We start from the raw sequence: 19,776 nt of genomic DNA on the forward strand, positions 1-19,776 counted from the left end.
AGTATTATGAATGCCTTTAATATGTGAAGATTGTCAAAAATCTTATATTTGAGGCGATGGTTTTTATAATTAATTCATTCAATAAAAATGTTTTACTGTGATTGTAGTTCCACATGATTCACATATTGGAACCTTTTTTCCTCCCATTAAGTACTGCATCTTATGAACTTCAAGATTTTTTAGTTAGTCTATCTAATTCTGTATTAATATTATATTTACTATACCAAGGTGCGTTAGAATTATATTTTCTGTTAACTATTCTTTTTAATTTAATAAAGTATTTGCCCATAACTATTTTTTGTTCGTTACTTAGTTTAATTGCCGTTCTATTGTTTCTGACTATTTTTACTGAGTATTCATTTCTATTTCTGCTCTTTTGATATTAGTCTTACTAACATATTGATTTAATATTGATTTAACATCAAACAAAGAGAAACATATAGCAATGCTTAATTTTTTATAATTAATTATTAATTCCATTCCATTTATATAAATTAAAATGTATAATATTTTATTTTACTATTGTCAAAAGCGAAATTTGTAAATAACTATAAGTCAATGGATAGAGGGTGTATTCAGTTTTTTCGCTTTACTGAAATTCTGAAAAAACATAGATATTTAGTACTATCATTATTATAGATATATATCTTGGTTTTAGAAGATATCACTTCTTCGCTTCACGTCAATTGACCCATTGTGGTAAGTAACTTAAATACAAATGTAACAATTTAGTCGTCTTATAAATAATAAATTTATTTCATATAGTTTAAATAACACAATGTACAATACCTATAAACTTAACATTAAACTTAGATCTTAAACAGAATATGCTGATTAATAAAATATAATAAAATGAAGCCAGAGAAATCCAAAAATATAATCTTTGGCTTATTTAACGTTTCCAAAAAATTAAATATTTAGTGATTATGATATAAAAGTATTTTTTATTTGATATATGGCACCTTAAAACGCAATCAAGGTCTGGGTATACGCATGTTTAAACTGTTAAAAAACCAATTATAACAACATTCTCTAATATTGTAAAAACACATTTTGTTAATCTCTCTGGCGCACATTAAATTTATTTATATGTATAAAATGATATAAACATTTATTGGATATAATATTACTAAAAATTGTTTATATTATATAACAAAAATAATAAACAATGGGCTCTAGTCATATTTAAGTCTTCTTAGTAGCGTAACGACACCAAGTTTTTTTATCAGTCGGTAAAGTCACGCTTAAAAACTCGTTATATTCCACAAGAATATATGAACTACATAGTATTTTTTCTATGTACATAATTACAACTAAAATTTTATACTTCTATAGGCAAACGATTTATCTCGTACACCATACTAGGAGCACCTTTTAATGGTATTTGTAAAAATCACATTATTGAAGGTGTCTGGTGAGTACACCTCTTATTTGAATAACAATATTAATATACGCATAACGTTAGTAAAGTGAATTAATCTTCCCCTTGATCAGTCTGCTATAGTTTCATCACGCCCTATAATAGTTGGACCTACTGCCAATTGTGTATGTATTTAGTGGTATGCAACCTCCAGAGAACAAATCCGTTTGCTGTTGTTGTTGTTGTTCATAATCCACGTCATAATAAATACCGCTCTGGTTCTAAAAAATGATATACAATTTTTAATTGAATTATACATCTCTAAGATAAAAAAATTAATCGAATGAAACTAGTATTTATGAAACAAATTATTAATCTATATTGTTCAACAGGACTCACATTTTTCACAAATAACAATTAAGAGTTGATAAATAGTATTTATTAAATACTTTATACTCAATGATATATATAAGTACCAATAATGGTAGGAATTGTAGGGACTACACAAGAATTTTAGTTAATATCTATTAGTTTTTGAACACATTATTTGAATTTTGATATAGGTTGTATTATATAAATACAACTCATTCAAGTAAACTTACAGCCAATGACGATCGGCTTTTGGGTCTAGATGTCTGGTAGTTGCGACCTAAGAGGTCGGTACGATCTTCTTCTTCACTGGTGCTCGATTCTGGCGTACGGAATGGATGAGATAAGGTACTATTTCCTGGTGGACGGAGCCTAGGAAGGGGCATTGGAGCACCAGCATATCCAAACATGTTCGATCGCATTGTGCCATTACCAGGTTCGGGCTGAAAAATTCAAAAATAAGTTTTCCATTTAAAATTAAGTTACATAAATAAATAGATTAAAAATCAAAATTGCTATATCAGTCTAAAATAATCAGCCAATTTCTATAAAATTAAGTTTTCACAACGAAATAATACAATAATTGTGTTATGAATATATTTTTTGTATTTATATTAAAACTAACATTTTTAAGGTTTCGACTACCATTGTGAAATGATAATATATTTTTCAAAAAAAAATTTAAATACATATTTTTTAGAAATATTGTCAAAAAATTACGTTATTTAATATTTTTTAACTACTATCATAATTTATACTCACAGCATAATGGTTAGCGTGTGCCATTGCATCTGCAATCTGAGCCCACCTCATGCGATCTTCAATGGATACTTGATACGGAGGACCACCAATAACTGGTGTTTTTACTGTACTTCCTCCAGTAGGCATATAACCGAAAACGGGTGAACCAACTTTTTGCTCTTTGTTCCATCGCCGACTCCATGCGCACAAACACACTAAAGTAAGTACAATTATGGATATAGCAGCCACCGAAGAACCGACGGCCACGCTCAAAACTTCACCGTCAATTTCACATTGAGCACCGTAAAAAGAACCGGAACACCTGTTCACAAAAATTGACCATAATGTTTTTTTATGCTTCAAATTTAATAAAATAATAATTAAGTTTGTTAAAAATGTTTTATAGATTTCTAAACATTTTAAAACGTACAACAATTTATGTATTTTAAGTATAGCGTACATATAATTCGTATTTAAATTATTTTTGTCAAACCATATATAATGTACTCACTTGCAAACAGGTTGTCCGGCTTGGAAGAAACATTCACCACGTAAATTACATTGAGCTGGGTCACAAGTCTCACACGTTCGTCCACTACGCTGAGCATTTCCGACCCATGGATCCCTATAACCTTCAGGACATGTGCACTGAAATGTGCCAAACACATTTGTACACTTTCCGAGGGGATGACAGTCATTTAATTCTGTGCTAGTGCACTCGTCGAGATCTATAAACAAATTGATTATAAAATTCTAACTTACACTATAACTAAAAATTTTTTAAGTTCCTACCATGTAATTGAGCTATTGCGCCAGCCGGCGAGTCCACCCAGAGACCACTAGTACCCACATTGTTGTTGCGTCTTTGTAAAGCGCCGGTAAGCTGTTTTTGTACATCTTGTTTAACAGATGATCGCAAATGTTCCGCGTTTTCAGTTAGCTGCACTGTAGCGTTAACCATCACTGGCGTACCTGGTGTAGTTTTTGACATATAGATATTGTTAATTTTAACGCCTACAAACGTGTCCGAAAAAGGAGTCATCGAAAATGCTGAATCGATCTAAAAAATAATTTTTCATTATAAACCGTAGATATAATTTTGTTCACTGATAACTGTAAAGAGTATCATTTAAAAATATATTAATGCCATGGGCAATACTTACCGCTCTAGCTGCTTCGTGTTCTAATTGTTGATACTCTTGACTTTCTTGATCCTTGTACTTATCTATCCACGAAATTCTTGTATCGTACATTCGGTCGACGCGCAACGAAAACACTATCGATACGATACCTAAAATTAAAAATTAATATATCATATGATTTTAAATAATTTCAATAAAATCAATTCACTTACGGTGACATGGGTCACGGTGTTTACGTCTACTATAGCCAGGCCTACAGAGGCAAGAAGATACACCAAATTCGGTACGACATCGTTCATGTTGAGCGGCGTCACATGTAGAGTCATCGCCAACAATACATGTATCGATCCTGACTGGTGGATGAGTAGGTCGTTTCCAAGCAGGCACTGGAGTCTTAGCATTACCAGATGATGGTGCAGAATTCCCTACCTGGCTATTAGGTTGTTGTAACACTTGACTGACCGAAAATGATCTGAAAAATTTTATTGCACAATTAATTTATATTTTATACGATGTAAATAATATAATTTTACTGTTTAACTTATCCTATTTTATATTTTATCCTATACTTATTAAATTATTTTATAGTTTATTATTATTATTATTATTTATATTTTGTTTTACCCGGCGGCAGTACTAGTTGGTTTTATTGGTGGTGGAATGCCAACAGCAGCAGTGGGTTCCGGTTGTCCAAACAAGTTTATGTACGTCCGTTTACCATCGATAGAAACAAACTGTTGATTTGGTTCAGCTGAAGTAATTACAGATACTTCTCCTTTGCCCACTCCCGACGGAGATATTTCATCAGCTGTTTACAAATATAAATAAGTAAATAAAGTTTTAAAAATTGTTTAAATAAAAGTATTCTTACTTAAAATAGGTCCAGTCTTGTCACCAGGTCCTTGGATAGCTGATACCATAATATCAAATACATCTCCTTTGGTAGGCACTTGTACTTGAATAGGTCGGCGTTGACCTCCAAGATGAGGTTTGAACTCAGGATCATCCAACACGATACCAGGACGTGAATAGTATGGGAATCCTTCTATAAAAGAATTAATATTATAACAATATTCCTGTGTGAATACATAGTGAAAAAAAATTGCAAGAAAAATACTTACCAGATTGCTGAGACTGTGAAGTCTTTTTGACAGGTGCTGTGGGCTTAGCAGGCAGTTTATTATCTGTAGGCTTATGTAAATCTTCTCGATGAGGCACTTCTGAAGTCGAAGGTTCTAATACAACTACAGCTGAGCCCACGCCAGTAATAGAATCTAATCCATTAACAGGTTCGGTTGATGAAATCGTTGGATTAGTAGAAGATACTAAGGGTTTTGTGGAAGTTGTCTCAGTAATCGGAATAATAGCTGTAGTAAATTTTTCTACAGAATCAGAAATTCCGATAGACGATGGTTGTTGATTTTGTAAGTGATTGACAATCTTCGATACTTGAAGACCTATCACTTTGGTAGCGTTAATGTCTAATTGTGGATTGTCTGTTGTAGTTGGTTTGGGTTTATCCTTATCAACAGTAGGTAATGTAACTTTATCAAATATAGTTATCTTTTCTGGTTCTGATGAAGAAGTTGTCATTTGGATATTTTGCTGTGTGACTAAATTATAATCCTGTTGAGGTTTAGGTGGCGTCTGGAATGAAGATGGTGTTTGTGGTCGTCTTGATGGAAGAGGTGGTGGTGGAGGCTGTAATCCCATCTGATTATCTAACAAAGAAATATTTTCAGTTGGCACAAGTTGATTTGGAAGAGGCACACCAGTTAAAAATGGTTTCACTAAACTAGGTGGCTGAGGTGGCAACGGTCTGGATGGCTGCTGTTGTTGCTGAGGTATATCAAATGGATATGGTGGTGGGTCTTTTTGTTTATTGTTAAAGTTATTGCTTATACTTTGCTGTGGCATTGGTAAGAAAGCTGGTAAATCCATAACAATAGGCGCGTCAGATATGCGAGGTGGCCCGCGGTTATTGATCCTAGATTTGAGTGGTTTCCGCATAGGTTCATTTTGCCCAGTCCAGTGTTTAACAAATTCGTCCAAAGTATCCTCCATTTCACTGCTTTCGGCTTTACGGGACTTCTCTGTACCCACTACACCCATCTGCTGTGGGTGCTGTGCAGTATTGGTGGGCTCCGTCGTTGGTACGAGTGATCTGCCACGCGACGAAGCCCTCTTTGCTTCCCCCGAACTCCGAGTAGGGCCAACGTATTCATAAAAGTATTGTGACTGAGATGTGTGTTCATCAAGTGATGGTCCTAAAACAATAGTCCTGTCCATAGAGTCATCATTGACATTTTGTAATACATCATTATCAATAGCTGTTGCACAGTTTCCAATACAAGATGATGCCGTATATTTCAACCGTTCTGTATTGGTCAGTGACATTTGACCGTTACGATGTAGCTCATCGATTTCATTAGAATCTCTTGTTTTTGTTGCCAAATCCAAATGTCGCCTCCGAATGCGCACTTGTTCTTCTGGTTGTAAGTCTACACATAGTGCTTTGCCTAAATTAAAAAAAACCAATTAATTTTAATAAAGATATAAATATTTGTTTATTTTTAAAAAATATCAATAAAACGTAAAGAATTTTAACCGTTATGATTCGTAACGAATAAGATTTTTCAATGTACCATGTAAGTACAAATAATATTAATGATGTATTTTTGAAATCATTCATATAAGGAAATACTCGTTTAATGATTTACATAATGTTTTATGTTTTTATATTATCGGTCTTATATATCAATTCCTCGGAATAAAACAACAATTCTTCAATTAAGTAAATTTATTAAAATAAATTAACTATTTATTTTTTGCTCAAATACTTGCATTATAGCCTACATACACCTAATCTAAATAAATTAATACAACTCTAAATTAATTTCTCTAATGTCTAAATTTTATAATAATTTTTGCATTTACATTTGACTTTCACAAAACAACCGCGTATGATGTCATAAGAACCCCTTCCTGGTACGTGAAGTGAACACATGAATTAAGCGTATTTAATATGCATATTGTATGTAACCAGAGGGGTCCAAATATTACACTTAAATCACTTTCTCTTGGTAAAAAAAGACAAGACAATAATGATTATAATATTATAATCCGAGAACAAACGTTTGATAAATCACCGCTGGTGCAATGAAGTGCACGTGTAGATCACGTATCTGCCAGTGATTAGTGTAATTTTATCCTTATTACTTTTCATTATATTTTCCGCTTTCTTGCACCATCAAAAAAATGCAAACAGCGTTACTAACATAGAAGTTTGTATTATATATTTTCATTAAAGAATGTAAAAACTAACTGCACTAATTAATTGTGCGTTAATTTGACGAAACGCATTTCCGAATAGAAATTATTAATTTAAGATTCAAATTTGAATTCCAATGTAATTAGCTCAGGTATAAACCCACCCATAGCTTACTTTTTTATTCTACTGTAAACATATTAATAACTACTTTTTTTTACGTTTTAAAAAATATGTTAATAAAATTTAATTATATGTTTTAATATTACATAATTTATTTCATTAAAGTTATATTGATCTATATACAAGCAAAGTTTATAATAACTATATGGTTTTGAAAACATCAATTGTATCTTCAACTAGAACTTCAACTAGTTTCAATAGAAACTGTAATTTATTTTTTTTATACATACAACGTATAATAAGGTAGTGTAAAAAAAGTACCATGAAATTATTAGTACACCAGAAAATATTTTTACTTAAGGTTGACGTAATTTTTTAATGTAATGACAAAAAAATGTGTAACATTTAACTATACTTTTTACCTATTTTATTTTACAACTTAATATAATGTTAAAAATCCACAAATAACAATTTTCTATTGAATAAAACAATTTTTGTATCTATCTTTATAATTCACAGATTATTTATTAATTAGCAGTTATAACCCAATGCTTAAATAAGATTCTTTATCAAATCCGGTTATTCGTTAAATGTTGTTTTTTGTCAAGTGTAATTTACCGTTGCACATTCCAATTGCTTCAAAGATAACTATTATAAGGTAACTTAAACACATTGAAAAATGAATATCATAGACCATTAAATAACATAATGATTAATAAAACCTTAATATACTTAATTAATTTAATTCTTTAAGTTCTATATTTCACGGTTATTTTTACGTGAGCATAAATTTATCTTCAAGGTCATAGTATGGTTTATTATTCTTAAACATATCTTATACTAATATTTTTAGCCTAAAAAATATTTTTTTGGCAGTCCTCACGCTCCATATACCTCTGGGTGAAAGTATGTTAACTAAATTCATTTGTAAAACAAAATATGTCATAAAAAAACATAATTTAATTATAGCTAATTTGACAGGTTTAATTTATTTAAAATAAGTTATAATTAAGTTAAAGTGATATCACATGTGTTTTGATGGTAGCTGTGTCTATGATTTTTGGGTAAATAATTTAGATTTAAGAGTATAAATAGGTAAGACTGTTGTCTGAGTGAAATCTTAGTTATTAACAATAGCTTCAATGGGCGCAGCAATTCGATTGCAAACTTCAAATTTTTATTTGAATGCATACTAGGAAGGTATCTTTGTAACTAGGAGCTCTTAGTGGCGAGCGCCTGTAGTGTCCGATTAGTAAATTCATAGAAACAATTAAAAATCAGTTCAATTTTCTCCGACCTTATTTGTTTCTATGACCCACTAACGGTGTATGATTATTCTGTTGATTGTATTCAACCAAAAGATTTTCTGTCAGTTTTTATATTTTAGGTGTGGTCGGCTAGTACTGGCAAAGACCGTGTGGTGTGTGAATTTTTACCATAAACTACTATACACCCAGAAAAAATGTTTTTCGACGTAAGTCGACGAAATAAATTTGAAAATACATATTTGCACTAGCCACTATCATTTCTAATCTAGTTAAGTTGTTTACAATCAATGACGACAAAAGTATGGAAATTAGTGATAGTAAGAAGGATGGACAACTGGATAGATAAACCTTGAATGACGAGCAAGGCAACGGCGGCGGCCTCATACGCGCATACCTACTGGACCGTTACGTTAACCCGTTACACGCTGAACTATGCGACGTTGCCGGTAACCCAAAGACCAGTTCAGTTTAGCCCAAACATAGATGAATGTAACGATAAGTGTTATTACTATTAAAAAATACCTAATTATAATTTTTAAAAGATTTATTTTAGGAATATCGTGATCCGCTCTTTAGGCTTCAAACGACTTTAGTCCAAAATTTCGCTGGTTATTATTTAAGAAAAACACTATGATGTTATGTTATGCTTCAATGTTGTACTACTATTGTCCGTTTAAATTATCATGTACGGGGCTCGAACACAATTTCTTGGGGTGATAACGATATAATAGTAGGATGAAGTTGCTACTAAGACCTTACATTTAACAAAATACAATACTAAAAATAACATTTCAAGAGTGAGGCAACTATATATATATATATATATTTTGTATTTCGCATTCTAAAAATTCTTATGATATTAAGAACAATAATACTTCTTACAATACTTGTGAGTACACTTATAATTTTCAGGTGGTAATTATAAAAAATTAGAGCATATTTAATAAAAATCCTTGAAGATTACAAACAATTTTAAGGAAAAACTCTGAATTATACATCACATAAACTGTGAGAAACTGATCCGATTTGTCAAATTATAATGCCAATGAGAAAATAATAAATTAACCATCAGAATTTTATTTCTTAAGTAGTTATAAACTACTCATCTTAACATTGATAATAATAAAAAAAAATTACAGTATTTTACTTTTTCATAAAATATTAAAAATAAAACAAATAATTAGCTTAAAACTTTTTCACGCGCAAAAAAAATTGTTTTTGATAAAAAATTAGTATAAAGTAACTTTACATCAATTTTCTGATTATTTCAGTTCAATAAAACTTACAATTTTGAATAAAGCATATATAAATATTTTGGATGAATTTTATCCTAAATTAAATAAAAATTTTAATTAAATTTGGTTGACATAAAGTTTAAATTAATTTCTTTAAAAATATTATTTATTTATTTAGTTTATTTAGTTAATTTAAGTTAATGTTTGACAATTTGATTTTTTTTTTAATATTTTATATTAAGCTTTATATATTATTTGGGTAATAAATAACTGATACCAATTGTTATGAATAAATACCTCTCATCTCATCTATTAATTTTGAACTCTCATCAAACATGTAATTAATTATTATTTATGAGTTCAAAACAAATATTTTCAACAAACCTTAAATAAATATATTTCTGTTTACAATACACTAAGATACCGTTACAAATATTACAGACGCTATTTATTGAATTCTTAATTATTTTTTAATCTGGATGGGTCCTGATTCATCATTATAAATTGCTTGAAATGATATAACGGATACATTCAGGTTTCCACGCCCAAATCAACTCTAATGCCGATCATATATATAAGACGTAATGAGTAATTTATTACGAAAACATTTATTTAAATCAAAATTATGTACATACCTCATTATTTGTATAATGATTTTCAAAACAAATACACTTTTCTGAAGTTTACCAGCTGAAATATCTAATCAATTGCTTGATTTTTTTTCTAATCATATTTCATTATATTATTTTAATACAAATTTCTTTACTAAACATTTATTACTATGCTTTTTATAAAATGAAAACAGAATAAATCATATACGTATGACTAATAAAGCACACATTTCACTCGTCTTAAGTGAGTAAGTTTCCAATGATGTTGGTTGTTCAGTGGGCGTTTGAAATAGGAGTTTCTAATTAGATGTCCGGCATATTTATCTCATCACTTTGCTTTACTTTTGATGTATTAACCTTATCTTATACATATTTTTTTGGTTATTATTTTTAAAATTGATAAGTTGATTTATGATACAAAAACACTCATTTCGATTGTATTCCGATAAGATTAATCGAAAAATTCAATTCATTATTCACCATCGTTATGTCTATAAGACATTGAAATTGAATTCTTATCGAGCGTACAGAACATATGAATCGCAACACCTACGAAGTTATGTACACTACAAAAATAAATTTAATATGCAACAAGAACTTTCTCAGAGGTAAACGTAATTTATTTGTGGAATAAAGAAAGTGTAACATTAAAGAAAATATGCAGCATAAAACTTCGCATACCATTAACTAAAACAATTCTTTAATTACTCTAAATAAATGTTTGAATTTTTCTTCATAGTATAAACCAAAGTCGGAAGTTAGTGTAAGTTAACTGATGACACAATACAACATAACAATATTTTTTGTATACAATATAAAATCAACATTGTATGCAGAATTACATGTAATGTAATTCTGTGACGTATTTTCACTAACAACAGCTAAAATTGATGCTTATTTTTGTTACGATGTGCACTGTCTAATAAGACGTTTTCAAAAAAATGATTACAACAATCACAACTAATATTTACTATAATTTCAATTCAATATACAAAGAAATCACTCAATGTATTATTTTTCACTGTTATTTATTATTATTTACTTCTAGGGATAGTTTACATTATTTATTTCATCCTCAAAAACTAATAAATAAAAAACACTATTTTTCTTTTTTTATTTCATTTTATTAAACAAAGTACTCATTTCGTTAAAAAACAAATACTTTTTTACTTGTTATTATTTCAGGTTTGATAAAAATATTATTTATTTATAATAGAACATCCAAAATATTCAGAACTATCACTTTATTTTCTCAATATCGTAATAACAGGAGCCATACTAAATATTTGCTATATTGGTATTAACTAGTTAAAAAGTTAAGTTTTTTAACTTTTCAACTTATCTAATTAATTGTTTTTCTAATGAATTTTTTAACTTAACAAATTTAATTTTCCGTTGAAATAACTTAGCTTTTTTCAGTTAATTAGTTAAAATAACAGTTAGAGGAGACTGGGGGAACTATGGTCAGTGGGTAATACCGGTCACCTCATTATCTAATAAACCCTTGCAACAAATTTTTTTGTTATCATTAATATTTTCTTCCTATTCAGTTTTAAAAGTTGAAAATCGATTCTTAGTTTTCTTTTGCATCAATAAAAAATTATCTTAAGAGATTTTAGCCGAAAAATTAATTTGAATTGAAATAATTTTTTTTTAAAGTAGTTAAGTTAAAAAAAATCTCAACCTATCTTTTAATTCAGCTAGTTAAAATTTGTAAATGTCAACTATTAATTTATTGAAATTTGTTCATATTTAACTTAAATTAACTTGAGTTAATTATTTCCATTAACTTGACCATCTTTGAGTATTTGTATCAATAATATACATCAACGATGTAATAATAAATTCTAAAAAAATAGTATAACCAAACAGATTGACAATTTTTCATGGTGAATCAAAAAACTAATCTTTTATTAAGAGTTTAAAGAATTAGTATATCATGTGTATGGTACAATCGAGTGTCAAGAAAATGATCTTCTAGATTATTCTTTATTCATCTGTCACATTCGTCTCGCACCCCGTTCTAGTGTTAAACAATATGAGCCCCAGGTGTTTTTAGCGACCGCCAGCTGATTATCAAAAGTATTAGGTGTTAATTTATTTTGGCACCATTAATAAAGTGAAGGAAGAAATTACTCCTACATTCTATAGAACCCAATAATGTTCTGCTCTCATTCCACTCCATGTCTAGTGACCGTGTCAACTATTTTTGCGGTTTACAGACTCCTTTAAATATATATAAGTAATTCATAAATTTGTATATATATTAAATGATAAACGTACATATTAAGTCGAGTAGTCTAACAATATTATGTTGATTAAAATGTGACCGAAAATAAATGTACGGGTGACCGCAGTCAGTTAACGAGTCATGCGTGAATTATGACCAACAAAAACTTTAATGTGTGTCACATGCCATGTAAAGCATCAATACCACAGTAAGATACTATCATTTTCCACGCTGTTCTGAGTTATTTCCTGTAATATTAAAAAATTCTTAGTTCATAAACCAAATAATCCATCATAATAGGCACAATAAAATTCTTTTTTGGTGTATTATTTGTGTGGAATTTGCCAGCACACGTTGGAAATGCACGTATATGCTGTAGAACTGGATAATGGTTTGGTAATCCTATGCGGCCTTCGTTTACACGGTCCGTCAAATCGGATGATGTATGTCTCATCAATCACTGTTGTGCCATAGCAAGTCACAATCCTATTAATGTAAGTCTTCCAACGCGAAGAGTTCAACGGCCATAATACGACTTTTATCAACAATAGATTTGTTTGAACTACAAAATGCGATAGCGTGTAACCTTTAAATCCGTACGAATGTCCGTTAGGAATAGCGGAAAACATTCTGAGAATTAAATTTTCAACAAACGTGTGCAGAAATACTATTAATACAACAATTTCTTGTCATTTGCTCAAGTGTTTGTAAGATGTTACGTTATATTTATTTCATCAGACAATAGCAGCTACTGTGATTTTTACAATAAAAGAATAGTTCATAATGATAAAAAATAAGAATTCTTTACTTTTATTTGGAAAATAAACATTATTACAGTAAGCTGTTCTAGTATTTAATGATGATCTACAAAGGACAATACAATGCATCACATCATGATAACTATTATAATGTAATTTGAAAGTTCATCGAGTAATTTGTCTTTCACCCACATGATAATTAAATCATTCTATAAGACCAAATGATAACGTATGAACTCTTCCTAACTCTTATTGTGAACACATATGATAGTGAATACATTAGTGTTTTCTCTCGATTATATTTTTAAATAACCACTTGTGAGTGCAATGAAAAGCTTCTTAACACTATAACAGAGAAAATATTCCTTTAAGACGCCTAAAAAGTAAATGTTACATCACATATGTGACATAAAAAATTTCTTGAAACAAAATCTTTCACAAAACTATTATTCTACAGTAAAGTATTTGATTAGCACCAAACATTTTCAAAAGACACTAACGAATAATACGCTCTTTCAGTGTACGCTGGCTGATATTCAAATCACGTGAAATCATCGCAATTTAACTGTGCACATAATCGCACCACTTATAATTCTTCATAATACACACGGTTGTTTAGATTATGTAAATAATAGTTTACACGAGATTTGATGAACTATATTGTATTCAAAACAAATTACGGTACTTTTCAGTTTAAAAGTAATCGGTATATTTTTTCTGGCATTAAGTACGATTTCTTGCTAACGCTTTATACTTTTTTATTCTTAATGTTACTTTTTCAATAATTTCAATTCACAATTTTCACCAGACGTCACATACTTGTTTTTTACTTTGATGTAACAACCAAACTAAAATTCATAGGATAACAACTACTAGACCGTGATATTTTCTAACAAATTTTATAATGTTACATGTCACATTGGCTTAATTATGATCCGGTTTTTTATTTAAACATCTGAATTCTATCAAAAGATGACTTAAGAACTTTGTTTTTATATTTTATCTACATACATAAATGTTGCATCTGCAAACTCTACTTTGGCTTAAATATCTACTTTGTTATTATACTTAGCGAGTCTATCAAAAAAATTATAACCGCATGTGTAAGCTACTCACTATGTATACCGACAAAAAAAGATCAGATGCTTTATTATTTTAATGATTGGATGCTATGACTTTAATTGAAAAAATTATCTCATGGAATACCTAAGAACTAACTCATTTTGGTCTATTCTACTATATCAACTGAAAGTTTTCTTGAATACTCATTCCTTAGACTGTATTCGAGCAAAATGTGTTTTAACAATTTTATATTAACTAAATTGTGTAATTAAACAGTACATTTTTTTTTATTTTGTTACAATTATGAATAAATTTGAAGACGAACATTGTTAAAGGAAGTATAAAGAATAGTTATGAGAAATTGGCTTTATAACTCAACGTTATTTTTTTCATATCTGTGCAAATAAACAATTGTACAAATGTGCGCTCTGTTTTTGACATCTACCTCCATAGTGTTAAAATAATTATAATTAAAAACGTTCACAAAGTAGCATAAAATTTATATTAATTAGACATTTATATACCCGCAGTTAATTTTATGAACTCTATCATTCGTATATTCTCATCATTCATAGTGCATACTTACAACAAGTACAGTACAAAATATATTTAACACACAGGTGATCAACAAAATAGTAATATAAATATCTAATATTTACTATAAATTAAAAATAAGTTATCTCAGTTTTAAATATCAAAATAATGTATACGTCAATTTGGCATTTAGCGTGTTTGAAGTATTAAAAAACATCAATAAATAATTAATTGAATTATAAAATAGAATATTTTTCATGTTCATAGAAAAATAACTAGCCATAAATATTTTGATTTCAAAAATAAATTATAATTTAAATAGTATGACGTATAACTTACATACAATATAATTACAATAATGCGATTTTAATTTTAAGATTAAAAGTACTAAATAAAAAACATAAGTTAAATAAATTACAGAAACATGGTAGTCTTTGAATTTTGAGTTCTTGGTTTTTTTTAAATGTCATCAAGTAACAAAAGTAATAGTTAGTATAATATAATAATAAAAAATAATACGATATCACAGATGTCTGTAAATAGTCCAATTAATAAATTATACAATATAAATATCGAATCTATTATATGGCCAATGAGCTCGCAACCCTTCGCGTACACACGTCACTTACATATGATAAAATATGTAACGTTATTATTACAGTATTTTTATCAGGTGACGTGCGTTACAATAAAAATGTGATATTCAATTGTTCGTCAAAATAATAATATTCACGTCCTATTTAATTTTTTAGTATTCTTTTTTTTTACTTACAAATCAGTTATTGCTTCATTAAGTATATTTTTGATATTTAAAATCTTTTTGTCACCCCTAAGTATGCAAAAAACGCTGAACACTGTATTAACAATATTGAACGGCTATTAAGTGGAAACACCTACAGCTCGACTTTTCTTAGCTTGTTGACGTATTTACAAAAGTGTCACGAGTTCAACGGCACATAGTGATTCTCGTGATGTCTGTTGATGTATTGTGAGATGTAAAAATAACATTAAAAATAAGGACTGTTATTTCGATACGGCGATATTAGGCCGTGGGGTTCGCGAACAAAATAATAATATTATTGTATTCCGGCCATTGAATTCTTCTTTAAGAAAAAAATCATTTTTCTTGTTCGTACAGAGAACTTCCATACACAACTAATCCACCGTGTAATAACTATCTGAATACACGAATGTTCCTGGGATACGACCAATTTTCGGATACTACAGCCCGACGTGTATATGATTGAGGTTTCCACGCGATCGTGCGCAACAATCTCGTTCGAATTACATTATATCACGAGCCCAAGTTGAGTATGACACATATTTTACTGTAGTTGTGATAGCTCAACAACGATACGTAGATTTTTCGACCATGAACTTCTATTATAGTTGAGAACTGGGCGAAGCAAACAAACTGCTAATTATTAGTAAAAACTTACTCGAAAATATATTATAAGGAAGTTAATTAGTCGGAATTTTATCTACGATAGAATTAATTCACGAATTCTCATATTAAGTGAGAACTTTTTTAAACGTGGAAATTAATTTGTTGACATAAATTTTATTGAATGCTGTAAAATTGAAACAATTGCGTGTATCTATTAATACGATTTAAATCAAGTGGTGTTACACTTGATCTAAGTTAAAAATTAACTATACCTATCTAAAATAATACCATAAACTATACCATTATTGGCATTCAGTAGGATAAAGCCATAGTTCTTCTTTAAATTAAGATATTTATGCTGAGTAAAAATATTTTCAATAAGACTACAATAATATCTTTGGCTATTTAAAAGCATATTACCAATTAAGAAGAGTAATCTCAAAAACAGACAATAATAAGAATGAAAGTCAGATTTTTTTTTATTAAAATAATTCACGGTGTTTTTTATGGTTTCGTTCCAATGTGCTTTAAATAGTATACTATTGAAACTGAAAACTAATTTTCGATTTGATGGTTGATATAAATCGGAGACAAGCTTACAAAATAAATAATAGATTATGAGAAAAAAATACTTTAATTTGATGATTTTTGGCGAAAATATCTAAACAACAATATGTTTAGAAATCAAAATTAATAATTTCTAACATAAAGAAATTTTATTTTTCTAAAACGTATAACAGCTGATAAATTATTTTATTCCTCATATTATAAAAAAATATTAAAAGAACAAAATTTATTTTTACAAAAATAAGATTTAACACGTTTTATGCTAACATCATTGGACATCAATTTTTTGGACATTATTTTTGAGTAGACCAGAAGAATAATTATACATGTATATATAATTATTCTTTAAGTTAAATAAAAAGTTTTAAGAGTTTTCAGTTAGATCAATTCCATTCTATATATAAGAATGTGGCTAAATCAGATATTTCATATTATTATTTAACCATAAATTCCCATACATAAATTATGGTTCACATTCTTCTGGAGTGTTATTATTTTCCAGTAAAACCAAAATTACAATATTAGTTGTTCGAGTGCTGATTCTTAGACTAGTGTATCGAATGAGCTATTGTGTTTACCAAATAAAATATCATCTCGATTGTCTGTATATGATTCCTTAACATGATATTGTGTAAAGCAACACTATGTTTTGTAGCCAAGAAATCGATTTAAATATTACATGATAAAATTGAACAACCGATTGGTCACAAAACGCGTAAACTGTAAAAAGGTTATTTAATTGAGAACGTCTCTGTAATTGTTCCGTGAAAATTAAGTGAGAAAATGACATTGAAATCTTTGCACGTTGGTCTATCGTCAGGTCAATGTACTAGTTATCAATAGCATTTCAGTATACCACGATTCTATGGTTTATATATATTTTGAACGAAGCATCAGACATATTGTCCGAATTGTGGCAATTAACTATATTTTAAGTAATTATACCAATTAAATTCCACAAACAAGCTATAGAGCTCATTTAAGAAAAATATACACATAATAATCTTATGAAAAATGTAACGCTTTCACACAAATAGTTATTAAAAATTAAATAAAAACTAACGATTCTTCAATCGAAAAAATTTTTAATGGCAGATAATTGTACGGGAACTACATTATACACAAATTTTGGTTTTCATCCAAAATCGAGTGATTTGTCATTTGAAACGAAAATGAAATTCTTTTTTGAAACAATCAAATTTTTATTCAATACTAAATAAAAATGTATGACCGGTGTATTCTAATAATTATGTTATTATTTTATGAATTTTATTAATTTTCTCTCTCTTATATGATTTGTTTTTCCAATTCATTTAATAAAACGAAATTCGACTTGGCCAAAGAAGCAAAATTTACGGTCACTGAATTTTTTTTGAACACCAACCGATCAACAGCTGTCACAAAATTAAAGCGTTTATTAGGTATATTATAAAAACTCCCTCGCGTTCCGTTCCAATGAAACTGTATAAACCTTAAGCTCCATTCGGCAATTTAAACATCCGAAAGACGAGTTACAGAAGTGATGATGGGGTCCATCAGTAAAAGGTCATTGAAAAGTATGTGCTGTTAACGTTAGTGCTTAGAAAGTGTTAGCCTCGACTCAACGAAATCCAATAATATGTTTCATCTGCCGACTTGCTGTGGCGCACATTATGTATTTTTTTACGTGTTCTGTGTCTGTGACGGCGACTGAAGGACGTTACGTAAACCCACACACACATAGGAAGGCCCGGAGTTCCGTGTCTGCATGGAAATTTCGATGACGGTCGTATACACAATGAATAAAATTCACTTTCTCCTGCGCAAGAACAAAAGACAGCCGTATGGCGCATTTACACGTATATCTTTACACACACACACACAGGTCACGGTCTTCTTACGATACAACATTGACAAATACTACGCTATTTTTATTTAACGCCGGAAATCGCATCTACCGATGTCCGTTCTAAACTTAATATACTGTGCACTTCCTATCCGTTTATTATTTTACAATGCTATCTGATTTATTCTTGTGCAAACTTATCATTGCAGTACTAGAATTTTAATTGATATTTAAGTTTGCTCCTATGTGACTTTTTAGAATAAGTGTTGGCGCAACACTAAACGGATATATATGTCGGTTCATATCCGTATTCAATAGAAATTCTTTATGTAGGTACACTATAAAGTTTCGTATAGATAAGAATAATAATCATGTGTAACACTCACGTTCTGATATATTGTCGCACTGTTAAATATCATAGGGCTGTTTTTACAGAACTCGATACAAAAATAAAATACAGTTTCACAAAATTATTGGTCGATAGATTATTTATTGCAACCATAATGTTCTACTTGTGTATTTATAATGTTAAATTTCAAACGGAATCTTATATAATTAAATTTGGTTCATAAATTAATCATTTCTCTAGAAAAGTTGATACATTAAAATCCCTTTTAATTTTTAAATATACAAATAGTTTATTCTGCGTTAATAATTTCAATTTTCGCATCGATTTAGTTAAATAAAAAAATAGTACACTTACCGATAATGACCAAAGCGAATAACAATAAAGTAACAGTGTTGATTGGTTTATTCCTCATGATGTCGATGTCAGACTTATCACATTTTTACCATTAGACCATTGATGAGTTTGTTGCGCGGTAAACACCACGTTACACGTCTTTCAAAACACTAATTCACGCGCACACGCGTAAATATTGTTAGAAAACCATTGAAAATTATCACCGATGGAAAAAAAAACAATGTCAACGAGAGAACCTCAAATTCAGGATGTGTCAATTAAGTATAGTACGGAGACACTCGGACACGTTAAGTATGAGAATAATGTATAAATAAAGAGGTCAAAGTAATAATCGAATGCGTTTAAACTCTGCAAATTAGAACAAAGTGTAAAAAATTATCATTCAAGATAAGTTCGAAATATTTTTAGGAATAGTAAAAAACACGGACGTAGTATGGTGGACGTCGCTCAGACAAACGTAAACTGAACCGTCGGGCATTGAAGTCACTGACATCGGTGCGCCACCGCCACCGCTGCCGCCGCCGCCGCCGCGATGATGTGAAACTCGAAACGGTTTTCCCCTCCGTTATTTAACTACTACACCGCGCCCCGGT

General features: G+C 29.6%; 1 protein-coding gene across 1 annotated transcript; it reads right to left on the reverse strand.

Annotated features, from left to right (window-relative positions):
• Nucleotides 1-735: 735 nt before the first annotated feature.
• On the reverse strand, nucleotides 736-19,658 carry LOC126907194 (uncharacterized). Its single transcript, XM_050688310.1, has 11 exons — nucleotides 19,184-19,658; nucleotides 4,734-6,131; nucleotides 4,484-4,657; nucleotides 4,237-4,420; nucleotides 3,825-4,084; nucleotides 3,634-3,761; nucleotides 3,263-3,530; nucleotides 2,982-3,198; nucleotides 2,492-2,792; nucleotides 1,963-2,172; nucleotides 736-1,641 (listed from the first exon to the last, which is right to left on the reverse strand). Exons 1-11 carry the CDS (start codon nucleotides 19,239-19,241, stop codon nucleotides 1,510-1,512), a joined length of 3,330 nt encoding a protein of 1,109 aa, XP_050544267.1. The 5' UTR covers nucleotides 19,242-19,658; the 3' UTR covers nucleotides 736-1,509.
• Nucleotides 19,659-19,776: the final 118 nt, after the last annotated feature.

Source organism: Daktulosphaira vitifoliae, unplaced genomic scaffold (assembly GCF_025091365.1).
Source record: "Daktulosphaira vitifoliae isolate Bord-2020 unplaced genomic scaffold, ASM2509136v1 Scaffold_1, whole genome shotgun sequence".
NCBI lineage: Eukaryota > Metazoa > Arthropoda > Insecta > Hemiptera > Phylloxeridae > Daktulosphaira > Daktulosphaira vitifoliae.